Here is a 15,018-nt window from a genome sequence, read left to right on the forward strand (position 1 = left end):
CAGAAGTGAGATAGTAAGGATTTCGGTGGATCTTGTGACGATACTTTGTGACAGCTGTTTTGAGATCTTTTCCCGAGGTGGAACGTGTTATTAGCGAGAATCTAAGTCGTGGTACGCGGGGAATAAAGGAATGCTTTGTGAAATGTCGAACGATTGGAAAATTTGATGGGTGAAATTTGATGGATGATTGTTTGCAAGTATGAAAGACTTTTGGATGATTTCCATGGGTAGTTGAGATTTAAGACAATCGTAATTGAGATAACGTTCGCGAGGTTCGAGGTGGTTCCTTTTAAAGTGAACATTTTACTATGGCGAACGGTGCGAGGAATGTAAGGGTAGTATGGTAGATGAAGTTATCTGAGATTCGTTTTGGCACACAAAATATATCGTGATCAACGTAATATAGTTAGCAATTGAACAGTGGCTCGCTGCAAGTGCTCGATAATAGAGAACGAGATATGTATCATAATGAATATCTAGTTACAACATAAATATACATACACAAGCATTTTGTGCACCATCGATATAGAAGAATGTATATATGTTTAATGAATGCCAGAATGCGCAAGGTCGTTCATGGGGGATCGACCGAGGCACATCGAGCGTGGCTGGTCAGTTGATTGGAATAAACACCGAACAGTCAATAATGTAAATATCAAAGTTGGCAAATTAGAAAAAGATGAAAGGAATCATAATGCATACTGGTGTAATCCGTGACAATTCCGGTTGATTACCCCTTTAAATCGATCATATACTGTGTTATAATAGCATCTAGAAAGACATTAGAACTGGATCCAGGTTTCTCACCGAAAGATATTTGTATAACACGTATCGGGAACCCCTGCAATTGATATTCGATTAAATATTGCGATTAATCGCAATTAATATGGTCTGTTGCATCGGTAGAATTTTAAAGAAAGACTCTTTGGGAGCGATTTTTCGTCCAGATAATAATTCTTTGGCCACGGATTACACCAGGATTACTAATATTAACGTGTGCTGTACATAGCGCAGTGCAGTGCAGGCAGCAGCTGTGGGCTACGGCTCAGCTATGAGAGACATTACCGATGGATCCGCGATCGAGTGGACTGCAGACCCAGCGAATCGCTGCGGTGCCGAGTACAATGTTATCAATAAGAAGAATTTCATCGAGTATACTGCATATGTTTGTATATGTACATTATGTCGAGATTGTACTGTACTGTATATACGTGTGTGTATTCCCGATATATCCAAGTATGGCGTGTGTATTACGGATGAGTACTTACATACTAGGCACCAGTCATGAACGATCTCGACTATCCTTTTAATGGGCCATTTCAGCGAGTCGAGATTGCCCAGACTAGCATGCACAATTACCTCTTTATAGTTCTTTTTCTCTTTTATCTTATCGTGTTTTCTGCATTCAGTAATGTCAGTGCTCGTCTCCTACATGGATTCCCTAAGGTCTTTTATGATATGTATGATGTCCAAATATGTCAAGTCTGTTGGGATGAACAGTTACTGTACCTTATTCTAGGCGATACAGGGCAATTTTAAAGACTAGGACAAGCTGCAGCTTGCTATCAATTAATTGAATAAAATGGTCGAATTATTAATCGTGTTCTTTTTGTCAAGTGAAAGTTGAGATTGGAAGAGATGGAACTATAAAATTTATTCGATATAAAAGCTTGCCTTAATTCTTAGAATATCCCTGTATACAAGTAACCATCCTTCTTGAAAGAATGAAATTTTTCTCCGTAAGATTTTCAAATTAATCACGACGTGATCTTAATCCTACTTTCTTGTGCACACCGCTGCGTTACTACGTCCGAGTTGTAAATTATCTTCTGCTTAAACACTTCGCTATTTACAATATCCCAATAATTATATTTGTTCTATTAAAAAATGCTTCGACCGAAGCGGAAATTTTGATATCGATTCTAATAATATTAATGCACGTTACTTTTTAAGCTCGCCCGTTATTATGTACAATCCTCGAGATCGGAAATATCGTATCGGTTAAACTATAATATCTTTTCGAACTTGAATATTAACGAATAGACTAAATAGTAGAAACCCTGAAAATGTGAGGCCTATCGAGTCGACTTTGTATATAGTAACAACGTTTTTTTAAAGCTAATATTATTTTGCAAACACATATTACCGAGGGTTCGCGCGTACTTTAGTGATCGACGAACGTCTTTCAACGGTAAATCTTTTAACTGTAAAATTTGTCAAGATTAGAGTAATAACGTCGAGTACCTCGCGTTTTGATCGTCTCTATGCGTATAAACGTGTGTAACGTACTATTTTGTGTAGATAATTGACAATATTTCAGCGATAATTCCTAAAGTACCTTTTTTTTTCATACTAGATCGCGGTAAAAAACAACCCACAAAATTTTCTACTCTATCGTTCATTTTTAACCACAAGCGAAATTTCATTTAAGTGATGCATGTATCGCTACGAAGCGATTTTCTCCTAAAATATACCGACAAGCTGTGATATTAATTGTCAAAGATGTCTGCTTGAAACGTTTGCTCGATTTCGAGAAAGAGAAGAAGAGAGAGCACCGCAGCAGCATCTCAAGAATTTCCAAAGTTTTATATCGTTTCTATGCTCCTCTAATGAAATTACTCGACGGTTGACATTCTTTCACTGCCAAAGCTCTCAGGTTACTTTAATCGTGTGAATGACGGCCGTGAAATCTCCGTTAACGTGAGATCGATGCTAGAATACCCCCTGTCGAGGAAAGAATCGTTAAAATGAGAACTCGAAGACGAGGATGAATCGTGTTATCGACGTCGATCTCGTTTGTCGAACGAGGAACGACGTTTATGTCGATTAGTGAGCGTTGTCCAATGTGGCCTCTGGATGATAGTAGACTGAGTACCTTGCTGGAACGACGAGGGCTTCCAGCTCGGCGGTGAGGTGTCGTCTGATCATCTGTTTAGCTGGTGGTATACCCAGAGCTGTGGCCATGGTGTCACCGGTGAAGGATGGTTCTAGCACGACCAGAGCACCATGCACGCCTGAATCTGTTTTGCAAATGAGATTATTATCCACTTAGTATTGTCTGCGACCAACAATACCATACACTCGTGAATCTGCATAACAGATCAAATATTACCAGTTTTGGAAAGAACTTTTTATCGTTTAAGAGTTCGTACGAGGATCGAAAGAGAAATCTTTGGAGATGGAGGACTCTTTTCTATTTATGCCACTGGAAGAGACGTAGAAATTAATTTAGTTACAAATGAAATTTTAGATCACCTTTTAGGTTCTCAGCATATTCGGTCAGATCGATGTTCCTCGCCCACCGAATGAACCTCTGGTTCGTCCAGACTAGAGGATCCGTGTCCATCTGTTCGCATTGATGTCTTCTGACTGCGAGTGCCTTTTATAAAAATAAAATTACCCAATGTGAAGCGTTTCTCATACTGTCCAATTAATTTCTAACGATAAAATGACTCTAGTCACTTTGGATTCCTAAATTAATACATATTTTAGGAATATAGATTGAAAATCTATTTCCTATAATTAAAAAGAACATCGAATTGTTAAAAATATTTCAAGTCCCATTCGATACTCTTTTCCACATCTTTACCTGTCGATCATAATTTAACAGCCGCAGCAGATGGATTCCGTGCACGATGCTGGCTTGATGGAACTTCCTGGTCACTCCGAGCAGCTTCTCGAGTTCCTTCTTGCTCAGATGATCGAGCATCCGTGCGTCCACCATATTAGTTGCAAAACTTTCGGAATATTGAGCTAGTCCAAGGTCAGGTAACCATTCCGAGCTAACCCAAGTGTGACCTAACTGAGTAATGCACGGGTATCGAACGAGATTCGGATGTCGATGCTCTTCAATAGCCAGACGAAGCTTCTTCCTATGAAGGGGGTGTGTCACTCCGAGTCCGGCTTCTAATTCCGCGTCACTTAGCTCCAACAGAACCTAAGCAGTCATTGCGATCGAATACTGTGAGACCTCGTCACCCATTAAGCACGATTTAATCGAGCTATTAGCTATTTCGTATAATTAAACTGTATCCTTATCTCTTAATCTCTTCAAAGCACTTTAAAATTTGAAAGCATTTATTATCAAGGTGATATTACGGTAATATATTAAGGTAATGTAGAGACATGGGTGGTTGGTAAAATAATGTAGTCTCTATTTATTAAATATCAAATAATAATACAATGTGCGGTGACGGTAAAGACTACGAATATAGATATATATTAACTAAACTTTTACAACTACAACTAATAACACGATTACAACTAACAACACGTTTACAACTAACAAATTCTTTCTTCACAATTCTCTTCTAATAACTCTGCTACGAACTGCCAACTGCATATACCAACATACTGCAACATACTCTTCACTTCACGCCCTTGCATCCCTTTTTTTTAAAAATTTAAAACCATACATTCTATCCTCTTTCATACTTATTCTCTCTTTCCCAATCACACTTTCCCACGCACTCCTTGCAGTCTTGCCCTCAGCGGGTCACGTAGTCCAAACACTCAAACGCATTCTTAGAGACACTCTTCACTTTCATCCGATGCATTCATAAACATCCCGTCCATACGATCCTAGCGCACGGTCATTCGTCCTTCTGCACGCACTCCAGATGATACGCTCGACCCACTCATCCTGCGATACCACAGTAATTTTAAAGGGATCCCTGTAGTCGTCGGTATTTAATCCTTTGCACTAGAGAGCGCCTCTCAGTCGCCATTTAATCAGATTCTAAAGATGAATGTTAATTAATATATCAAATTTACAATTACCCAACGATGCGTGGAATATCAAAGTAAAGTAACTTTACGTCTTAATTTGCATACGATTTCCTATTTACCGTTTTAAAAATATTATCGTCGACTTTATAGCAGGAAGTCTTTGAATTGCTATTTTCTTGTGTAAAAATCGCCGAGTGCAAAGGGTTGATCTAATTTCTAATCAATTTCTAAGCAGTCCAAAATGGCTCACCTTTCCAGACTTGACGTTTTCAGCGCATCGTGGACCATACTGCGGCATACCAAGCGCAACCTCTAACCATGCCAAGACAGTCGGTGCCCTCCATCGTTCCATAGGCACGGATGCGGCTTCTCTGAGCAAACGGAGCTTCTCGGCGTACCCTTCCTCCGTCAGTGGCGACCATGATCTATAAGGATCGAAGCCGTCGGAGCCCTCGTTGCTTCCGCTTCCGCCGCTCGAGTTGTTCGCTGCTTTTCGATGCCGCGTACGGGCGAATACTCTGAAAATCGACACGAAGAAACTGTCTTTGAGCTAAGAAGATGCTATACACTTCTGTGGAGCCACTAAGGTTCCAAATAAGTATCGAATGCGATAACTTTCATCTTCTGTGATTTTTTAAAAGCCCAGCTCTAGGTTCTCTCTCTCCCAACAGAAGCTGCGAGTGTCAATTTACGAATAATTATATTCCTCGAAGGATTTTTCATTCCGCCTGTTAGAATCTTTACATAGCCTGATGGAGTGTTCAAGAAGAGGTGTTCTTTGGAGAAAAATTTCTTGTACGTTATGCACGCCTGCACTTAGGTAAGAATTAATGCGATATGACACACCTTGTTCCTTTATGGTTATGCATTAGGTTCGAGCAGGAATCTAAAGCATTTATTTTCCATGAATATTTATCGGTACAGGATATTTATCGACTGCTCTAGAAATTACCTTCTCGTGCACCTTCCGATGGATTTTTAATTTCCATTTTCTACGACCTTTCACGAAATTCGAGTTCTCATCGGTGTCTTTCGAGTAGAAATAATTTACAGAAAAGTACAAAATTGAAACGGGTTGTGTTACTTTCATACGTGAATTTCTTTCAGAAAATTGAACCTTCGAAATAATTTAAGTTCCAATAGCGCGGGCCATAAACTGCAGCTAGATCGGTTAGGGTCATTTCCGGCTGTGGCTGGGCGTTCGAAGTGGACCAAATCGCACGTGTCTTTTGATATGTAAATGCACATATGTCTAGTACAATTAATTTTATTTTACACGATGTTTGATAAACAATGACTACCAATTGATTATTGCACAAGAAAGATTTATAATAACTATATCCGTATAATTCCAGATTCCTGATTCCTTAGTTTCTTCTGTTCAAATCCATAGCTTTGATTGCTGATGATTTCCATAGTCTTTATCGTTGGTATTATCTTTAATAACCAGTCGCTTGCAACGTTTTCGTAGAGAAAGTAATACATCACTATTGTCACTATTTAAGATATCTATTAAATGATTATTCGCGATGTTACCTTATTAACGCTTAATATTCATTTTATTACTCATATTAAAAACATTTTTAAAGGCTTAGTAACTGTTAATCCCGTATAGTCCAAATAACGTATTACGTCTCTCAGACGTGATGTTCAGGTTCGACCCGATTGCCGTATCTCGTCTGAGAGACGTGATGTTTAAGTTTGGCCCGATTGCCGTATCACGTTTCTCACACGAGCTGTTCACGTTTGGTCCAATTACCATAAAACGTGTCCCGTACGACATTGCAAATTAAAATTTCTCTAATCGTGATAACCTCTGTGATCAAAAACGACATGCATAATTATCAAATAAAACGACTAGTTTCCAGAAATTGATATTATGCCGAGGAAATGCAGAGGTGATCGAAATAAGGTCGACGTGGTCGTCGACGCGTTAATCGTACGAAATCGATCGCGTGTAATAAATGCAGTCCTCACCTAGAAATAGAACCCCAAGTGCCTCCGCGAGTGGCAGAAGATCTCGAATGAGCCGCAGGTGCGGCGACAGGTGTGTTTTGCTTGTTTCTCCTTGGTTCCGATTCCAACGGGCTCGACAACTGCTCCACCGATCTTGACAACGAGGAATTGTCCATGGACCTGGAGAACGCGTTCAGGGGCGACAAGGTGGGGCTGCAGTCTTTCGGCGTGGTCGCTGCTGAAAAACATCACATCAATGACAACGCGAAGAACGAGACAGGCTGAAATTAGCACGAGTCCTCATCGATCGGTTTCTTTTCACGGATATTCAGTGGCGAGTGTGCAGAACACACCGTTCAAGCGTCGCTTGCCTGTGCTGCCCTTTCGACAGATCTCGTTCGATGTACTGCGCAACGTTCGATGCAACATAAAGAACACACAGCGTACTTTGTTACCACGCTCTGCGCGTAAGCAGAATCAGAGATTCGTGGGCACAGAGACAGATTTAGCTTTATCACCGTGGCAGAGATGCAGTGTCTTAGAGCTTAGACGTTGGTCGAAGCGGGTCGAGGGTCTGGCGAAATTACGAGGATCCCGAGACGCAGAGAAGGTCTGAGAACGAAGTTCGCAAGTAGATGATATTGGGGAAAATTGTGCCGCGGTCGCGTACAAAGTATGTACATCGTTAGTAATACAGTCTGACATTCTCTCTCGTATACGCGGGCATTACGACCGGATATTACGAGAGAGTTCTGGCTGCTCCAACACGTGCATGCGCATGCATCTGCCACACAACACACAATTAGCCGATTGTTAGGGCAAAACCACGGCATAATGGACCTTTAATATTAATTAACGTTTGTCCGATTGAATGGATAAGTAAACGAGTACCGCGGGACAGGGGTGTGCAGTTCCTGCGATCAATGGCGACCGATTACTCTCGAAACAACCACCTGATTAAAGGAACGGTTATGCACAGACAGACACGTATTCCACGAATTGCAAAATTACGCCGGGGGAACTGGTCGAAGGAACAGTTAAACATTTTTCTCTGTAGGAGGTTGGTTGGATCAATGGTGCAACGTATTACCGAAGAAAATAAATCCGTTTCGTTTTTCAATTAGGCGTACTTGGAATTAAATAATTCGTTTCAACTACTTTCGCAATTTCACGGAAAGAAAATTCCTTGCAATTCAAGCAACGATCGATTTCGGACGAAGGACCAGCGAGAAGCAGACATTCAATCGTAAAACAGAGCCGAATAAGTAATCGGAAAGAGAAAGAAAGACAGTCGCCACAGTGGTAGTAGACAGAAAGAGAGAGAGAGAGAGAAAGAAAGAAAGTAGGTACAGTGAGTAGAGTTAAAGAAACACACAGAAGAATAGACAGAGAAAGAGAGACAGAGAAAAGAGAAGCAGAGGAATCCTCCATCGAACAAAAATCAAGAAAAAAAGAAAAAAACAAAGAGAAAAAACAGAAAATAAAATAAAAGGAACAAGTAAACAGTAAAAAACGAGGACGACGATGAAGATACGGGTAGGAGACGACGATCAACGATTTATGTTTGGACACTTACACTGGTACATGTGGGATGGTGCAATGGAGGAAACCACGGAGATGCTGTCCATGTCGAGACCGCTTCCCTCGACCGTAATTGTCGGTGTGCCTGCGCGGAAATATATAAAGTAAAAAAAAAATATTCCGTGTTACGTTCGATATACCGAGATCGACGTCGCTTCTCCGTCTGCGTGTACACATTCGTCGGGAATAGTGGATGAGAGAGCAACGCGAAAGATAGAACGTCGCGAGATTGGCTTTGCACCTTCGGTCCCCTCCCCGGTGTCGTCTTCGACCCCTTCGCGAGGATAGAATCGATTCGTCCAACGAATCGATCAAATCGATATGGAAATTTCTCGTATCGAGTTTCATTCGTTATCAAGAGAAGCAACGAGAGACGCGACTCGCGTTATGGCTAATGCTACGGATATATACGAGTAAACGTGGCTGTACGAATTCGATTTCGACTTATTCGGGGTGTGAATGAAGGAACACTCGAACACGTTTAAGAGAACGTATAAACGAAGGTAATTTAAGATATCTGATTATTAATTAAGATAACCGAAGAGAACTTAAAAGCACGTTCAAGTTTGCCCTGCGATTTTGGAGAAATGGAGAAATCTTCAGGGGCTGCCTGTTTGTTCTTTATGTTGCACGTCTCGAGTGCATTTTTATACTTACATCGAGTTGTCTTATTTGCCAAATACGAAGCTTAAATATCGAATACTATCCTGAGGAAATTACTTATTGCGATAGTCCTAGATTACTGTGGTATTTCATTTTCTATACAGCGGTGAGATCAATTTTGAAGTCGCTGCAAGTGGATGCAAGTACGTAGCATGTGAATTAACTATTAATAATTATTCTTTTAATACCGCTTTTCCAAGTAATAGTTGCACTCTAAAATAATCTTTACTTGGTTTCCTCTTCGCCATTTTCCGGTATTAAAATTTCTTGCACCATAAAGAATTTTAAATCTGACTATCTTTGTATCTTTTCACAGATTTATATAATCTGGATTAAGAATTTTGAATTTAAAAATATTTTTTCTCCTCCAGATAATAGCTATTGTTTTAACACGATTTTTATTCTTTCTAGCAATACCTTTAACGTGAAGAAAATTCTAAATCTCAGCATTTTCTTCCACCTTGCAACAGATTTGCGCCAGATCGAACGTGCTTGAATATTTCGTGCAATATTTCGCCTAATTCGGAACTCGTGCACATGCATCGCGATCGCAGCACGTACGTGTGTTTGTCCAAAAACCGAATCGATCAATCGGCTTTAATGCACAGCCACGGGGTTTGTTCGAATCACGAAGGAAATGCGCTCGATTAGTCCGTCATCTCCGATTAACATTCGTGGCTGATGGCACTTACGATGTCATTTCTTTCTCTCTCCCTCTCTCTTTCTTTTTCCTCTTTCTTTCTTTCACGATGACCCGACGGATGCGACGTAATGCACTTTAACCAGACGATTAATCTCGCCGCCCATTGCACCTAAGCGTAAGAATCATCGCGTTCCAACCACTCGACACTCTGATGAATAATAATGGCGATTGTATTATACGCGAGATAGCTTCGCGACTGGGAAGCTACTTCATTTCCCGGGGGGTAGATCACAATGGAGAGATTCTTCTACGATCGCGATGAATAATGCAGCAAGTATCAAAAGGCAATTTTGGTATTGTACCGCCGGCTATATTTCTCGCATTGTCGGTCGTGTATCGCGCGATTTCAACGAAATATGCCAACCAGAATCTAGGGATCTCAGGTAATATTTACGTCCAGGTGTTTAAAACTACGAATTCGGCGGAGAGCTTGATTCTCGAGCTTGTAAATTAGAGACGAACGTTATTCTCCTTCTTCCACCGAGTTATAAATTTCCCATGCCCTATAGCCCAACGCGAGAGCACCGTGAAACCATAATGGAAATTTCTAAGCACGTCTTTTAATCAAGATCGAAGTATAGCACCCCGAAGTACTTCGGGGTCTCTCGAAGAACTATTTCTCTACACGAACAATTACTTACTAGCTTTCTATATCTAGATAGCAAGCGAAAATAAATTTAAAGAATTTCTTTCGCTGGAACTTATGGTAAAGCATAAAATGATCGCATGCTCTACGATTTTCAGTGTTCCTTTAGATTCAACTATTTACGCACGATACATTTTAGCAGGATAATACATCACAGCACAGATACGAGAAAATTGCGAAATTTTTCACGTATTTTCACATACTACGTCCAAATCTTGTCATCGATGTTTGCTACAATTACGAACACTTTCCAAATAATTTTCTCAAAAACTATCAACAGCTTCGATATTGACCGTTTCCCATAAAATCAAACAAGAAGTACCGTTTCGAAGTTAGTCCGAGTACTAAGAATTGCAGGAAGCGGGAAATTCGCAGAGCGTGTCACCATTCCCTAGTCTATGGTACAAGCTGGAACAAGCGACAAGAAACACGAATATCTCTTACCGTCTGTGGTAGAATCCGAAAGATTTCCACCGACGCTGGTGGCACCGCCGCTTTCCCTGTCGCTGGAACCTCTGACACCGCTATCTGCGCTGCAACTTCCGCGATCACCCGCTTGTCCACCGGAAGAGCCCGCACCTGCCGCATTGCCGACGTTCCCAACGGTCACTCCTAGCTCTGTGTTGCCTAATGGCGGTTGAGAATTCATATGAGGGATGATACCACAGCCACCGCCTCCGCTGCTACTTCCGGCACCCGGCGTCGCAGCTCCATTCACGCTGCCCCTCGGGAATGAGACCAAGGATTCCTGGTCGCTCAAGCAGACACCGCCGCCACCCCTTTCTGCCAATTGACGCTGCAACTGTACCAACCACTCTCTCTGTACTCCAGGAATTTTAGCCGCGATTGGATCCGCGATAAAACAGCGAGAATCTCGGCTCGGTTAATTGGAGAACTCGAGGAAATTATTCCGCGCACACGTTCTGTCATATCGAGCAATTTTCATCTGTGTTAGTCGCGTGCAGGGCTTGTCTATATTGGTTTCTAGCGGTATCGGTATATCGGATCGAACGGGATTTTTAGACTGAATTTGGGAGAAGTTAATTGGAGATGTCGAGGAAGTTACTCCGCGCTAGTGTGCAGTGCACGAGTTTTAGCCGCCGTTAGTAGAGGAATGTCGGAATTGCAGTGACAAAGGAAATTATTTTCCCCGAATGCTCTGTCGTGTGGATTTTAATTTTCGTCAGCCATACGCACAGGAATGTCTTTACCGGTTATATTGGCTTTACTGTGCAAGCTTTATAAGCGAATTTCAGTTCGAACCGGAATTTTTGAAAAAGCAGTAGAGAATACCGGGGTGATGTTTGTGGAGCAGAAAATAATTATTTTTTTCCAGGTATATCGAATACGACCCCTATTCGATTTTCGAAAACGATGTAATTTTTCGTGACAGGCTCGTATCGACCCATACAATGTCGAAACTAGAAATTTCGGGACGTGACAGTCTCTCGACGACCCTCCAGCCATCAGTTTTAAACTCGTTAGTCGGCTGCCCGTTTATGCACAGCGTGGATGAGAATTTCAGGGCTCAAAGCGGACCCGGTAATTGCGTAGAGCAGCTTCTTAGCTAACCGTTTGTAATAATATTTCGAGATCGAATACTTCGATCCTTCCACAGACCTGGTTGATCCAGAGAATCGTTGATCCACGTTTCTGTGACGTTTTCGATAAAAATAAAAATTCGATCACTAATAGGGATTTTCGCGTTCGGAAGATTCGAAGGTTGACAGATTTTCGCGAAATTTCGAATGGTAAATTAAATGCTATCCTGGCTACAAACTTTATTCCTATAGAAGGAAAATTTCGTCCCTACGTACCATCGTGTAACGTTAATTATTGTAAAATCGTGCTTATTTAAATAAAATTAAAAATTAAAATAAAAATAAAAGATTTCTCAAATTTCTATATCTCTGCGATTTTTTATTCATATATTTCTTGCGTATTGCGTAAATTAGAAGAAGAAACGAAACACGGAGCGACTTTGAGAGAATTTGGTCACGGACTTGAAGCGTACCATTTCCGTTCCGAAATGGCGTCAGAGATTAAACTTAGTGGAGTACACGGTGCCGGCTCTGCCGAATGCTGAGTCAACTGTTCCGAGCGAATAATCCAGAAAGTTAAGCAACAACAGCCATTGCGCAAACAGGAGAAAAATGTTGCTGCTGACTCGAGGGAACTGTCGTTTTTTCGGGCCGTGCACTCTTTGCAAAACACTTGAACCACAGCCTGGTAAAGAGATTAAATTCATCAAACCGACTCCCCGTCGTGCGTAATAATGCACACGCCGGGGACAGCGGGTCCGAGAAGAAAAAAAAGGGTGCAGAGGAGAGGGAGAGAGAGAGAGAGAGCGAAAAAGAGTGAAAAAGAGAGGAGAAAAAGGGCTTACCTCTTTTATAGTCGCGTGTGCGTGCGAAAGGGCGGCCTCTTTGTCGGCCAAACTAGCCGCGAGGCTGAGACTTCGATCGGCCTCGTCCCTAGCCGCCCTTAGAAGGCTCCAATGTTCCCGTTCCCTCTCGCGTTCGCGTTCCTCCGAAGGTATGCCGACTCCTTGCTGCTGAAGGCGTCCTAAAGTCGCCTCGTTCTCTCGCATCCGCTGTAATCAACGGTCAAAGAGACCCATATCCGGGCAGTAATTCCACCCGAGACCACCACCGTTTAACAATGCATGCAGCGCGCTTACAAAGTGTCAAAGAGTCCCTTTGTAACCGAGGAAACGACACGGTGCGCGATGTGTGATTAAAAGTCGAGGGAGCGTAATTATAACGGAGCGCGATGGATCACTGCGTGACGTATTAATCGGGATCGATGGATCGAGATCGTTGGAATTTTTGCACCTGATCCGTCAAAATTGGCCACTCTCACACGTTCGAGAAGGCCAGAGTATGAGAACCGTAATCTGAACCGTGGCTCAGCTAGAGCTTCTGTTAGACCTTCTTGCAGGAAAAATATAGCATTGGACAAATTTTCTGTCAAAAATTCACAGCGATTAAAACGGTATAAACTTTCGATAAACCTATCGGGGAGTTGACTCGGAAGCTCCGAGAGATTTAACGATCTATGCATGCACGAAGATCGCGAAGGTAACGCGGTGTATGGCGGCATAATGATAACTCGAGGGATAACGTTTCCAAAGTAACGACACGCATGGATAACTTTGCGCGAGGCTAGAGTAAGGTAACTTCGGAGTTGCTTAAGTCACACGGTATTAGAGAGTTAGCAGTACCCTCTGTTACCTGGAATCCGCTTTAGCGATTGGGAATTCCAGGATGTCTGCCTAACGAAGGCTCGGTTATGGAACGTTGCGTGGATATTTCCCAGGCGTTTCCTTTTGCCTTCCTTTTTCCAGACAACGTCGTCGCACGATCGACAATACGGTAACTCGATACAGGTGCAACTTGTCGCTTATTTACAGGTGTCACGTACCTTCACCTATTAGCCGCTGGGATATCAGCTACGGAGAACTTAATCCACTTATCTCTCCCTCGGGCGCAAGGAACTTCACGGTACGTATAACAGGTGTTGCAGCTGGTTTATCGGCTAAACTTTGGGACAACGCGATTACTGCCACTCCAACGAGTCGGTCAGGTGTTGCCCGTTGGCGGGTCAACATTTTTGAGTTAAAAACTATCGATGCATCGCTGGTCACACGGCTCTGCCGGCTGTCGCGCGGAAAATCGAGTGCGTGCTCGTGTGAAGATACGAAAAGTTTCGTGTTGCGTTTCTCTGCAAAAATCTCCCACGATTTTCGACGGATTTACAGTGTATCATACGATATCGAGGCTTAAATATCGGTTACCTTGCAGAATTGATAACTAATACTCGGAAAAGTATCGTCCAATTGTTCAATGTAAAGATCAGAATTAAATTTGATAATTTAACCACTTGCGCTGGAAAGACGTGCCACGCACGTTGTAATGCTTTTGTCGCAGAATCGTCAACGACGTGGTATACACGTCATGACACCTTTCAGCCTCTATTACACTGGACCGTTCTGACATACACGTCTGTGAATTTCTTGCCAATGCAGGTGGTTAAAGAAGCTATTACTATCACTTGTTTCGCATCGTTTATCGAGAGTTATGGTAAATTTTGAAAAAAAGAGGTTTAGAATCATTTTTCGTAATGTATGTAATTAACCCTTTCGCTTCGAGCACTGCTTATAGGCGACTCTTGGGTACAGGCACCCCATATATCCGGCATCCAAATGATGCGTATACAAGTGCAATCTGTATACGATTGTTTTATTCAACATAGTTGTTATTTAAGATTTAGGAAAACGTACAGAAATGTACAGAAACTTCACGCACTGTGCATATTTCTGATGCACGCTTCCGTTCAGTGACAGTACAGAAAGGGTTAAATCTCCTTGCAATATTTCAACTATCGAAAATAGTTGAATACTGAATTATCTCTTGGTATGATATTTCTTCTAGGTACAAGTAAATTAATAGCAAATTAATTGAGTAGCCACAGTCTCTTCTGATAATTATTATTCTCAGTGCCTCATCCTGAACTTACAATTTTGAGCCTCGAAAATGCCTCGTCTTCGGTTCGCGTTCGATAATTTATTCTAATTATTATAAAAAGAGGTTTAGAATAATTTTCCGTAATACAGGTAATTAGGTCTTCCTGCAATATTTCAACATTCGGAAATAATCGAATACTGAATTTTCTTTTGGCATGGTATTTCCTCTAGGTACTAGTAAATTAATAGTAAATTAATTAAGTAGTCCCAGTCTCT

At 41.7% G+C, this 15,018-nt stretch overlaps 1 protein-coding gene across 1 annotated transcript in view; it reads right to left on the reverse strand.

The window, feature by feature from the left end:
• Liprin-gamma (liprin protein kazrin) overlaps nucleotides 1-15,018 on the reverse strand; it is a 113,958-nt gene that overhangs the window by 7,008 nt on the left and 91,932 nt on the right. Inside the window, exons 7-14 of the mRNA XM_017907749.1 lie at nucleotides 12,664-12,870; nucleotides 10,722-11,079; nucleotides 8,261-8,350; nucleotides 6,706-6,922; nucleotides 4,979-5,246; nucleotides 3,590-3,937; nucleotides 3,256-3,379; nucleotides 2,876-3,020 (exon numbers count right to left, since the gene is read on the reverse strand). Coding sequence (XP_017763238.1) covers nucleotides 2,876-3,020; nucleotides 3,256-3,379; nucleotides 3,590-3,937; nucleotides 4,979-5,246; nucleotides 6,706-6,922; nucleotides 8,261-8,350; nucleotides 10,722-11,079; nucleotides 12,664-12,870 — 1,757 coding nt within the window. The remainder of the gene's footprint in view (nucleotides 1-2,875; nucleotides 3,021-3,255; nucleotides 3,380-3,589; nucleotides 3,938-4,978; nucleotides 5,247-6,705; nucleotides 6,923-8,260; nucleotides 8,351-10,721; nucleotides 11,080-12,663; nucleotides 12,871-15,018) is intronic.

Source organism: Eufriesea mexicana, unplaced genomic scaffold (assembly GCF_001483705.2).
Source record: "Eufriesea mexicana isolate 0111107269 unplaced genomic scaffold, ASM148370v2 scaffold8839, whole genome shotgun sequence".
NCBI lineage: Eukaryota > Metazoa > Arthropoda > Insecta > Hymenoptera > Apidae > Eufriesea > Eufriesea mexicana.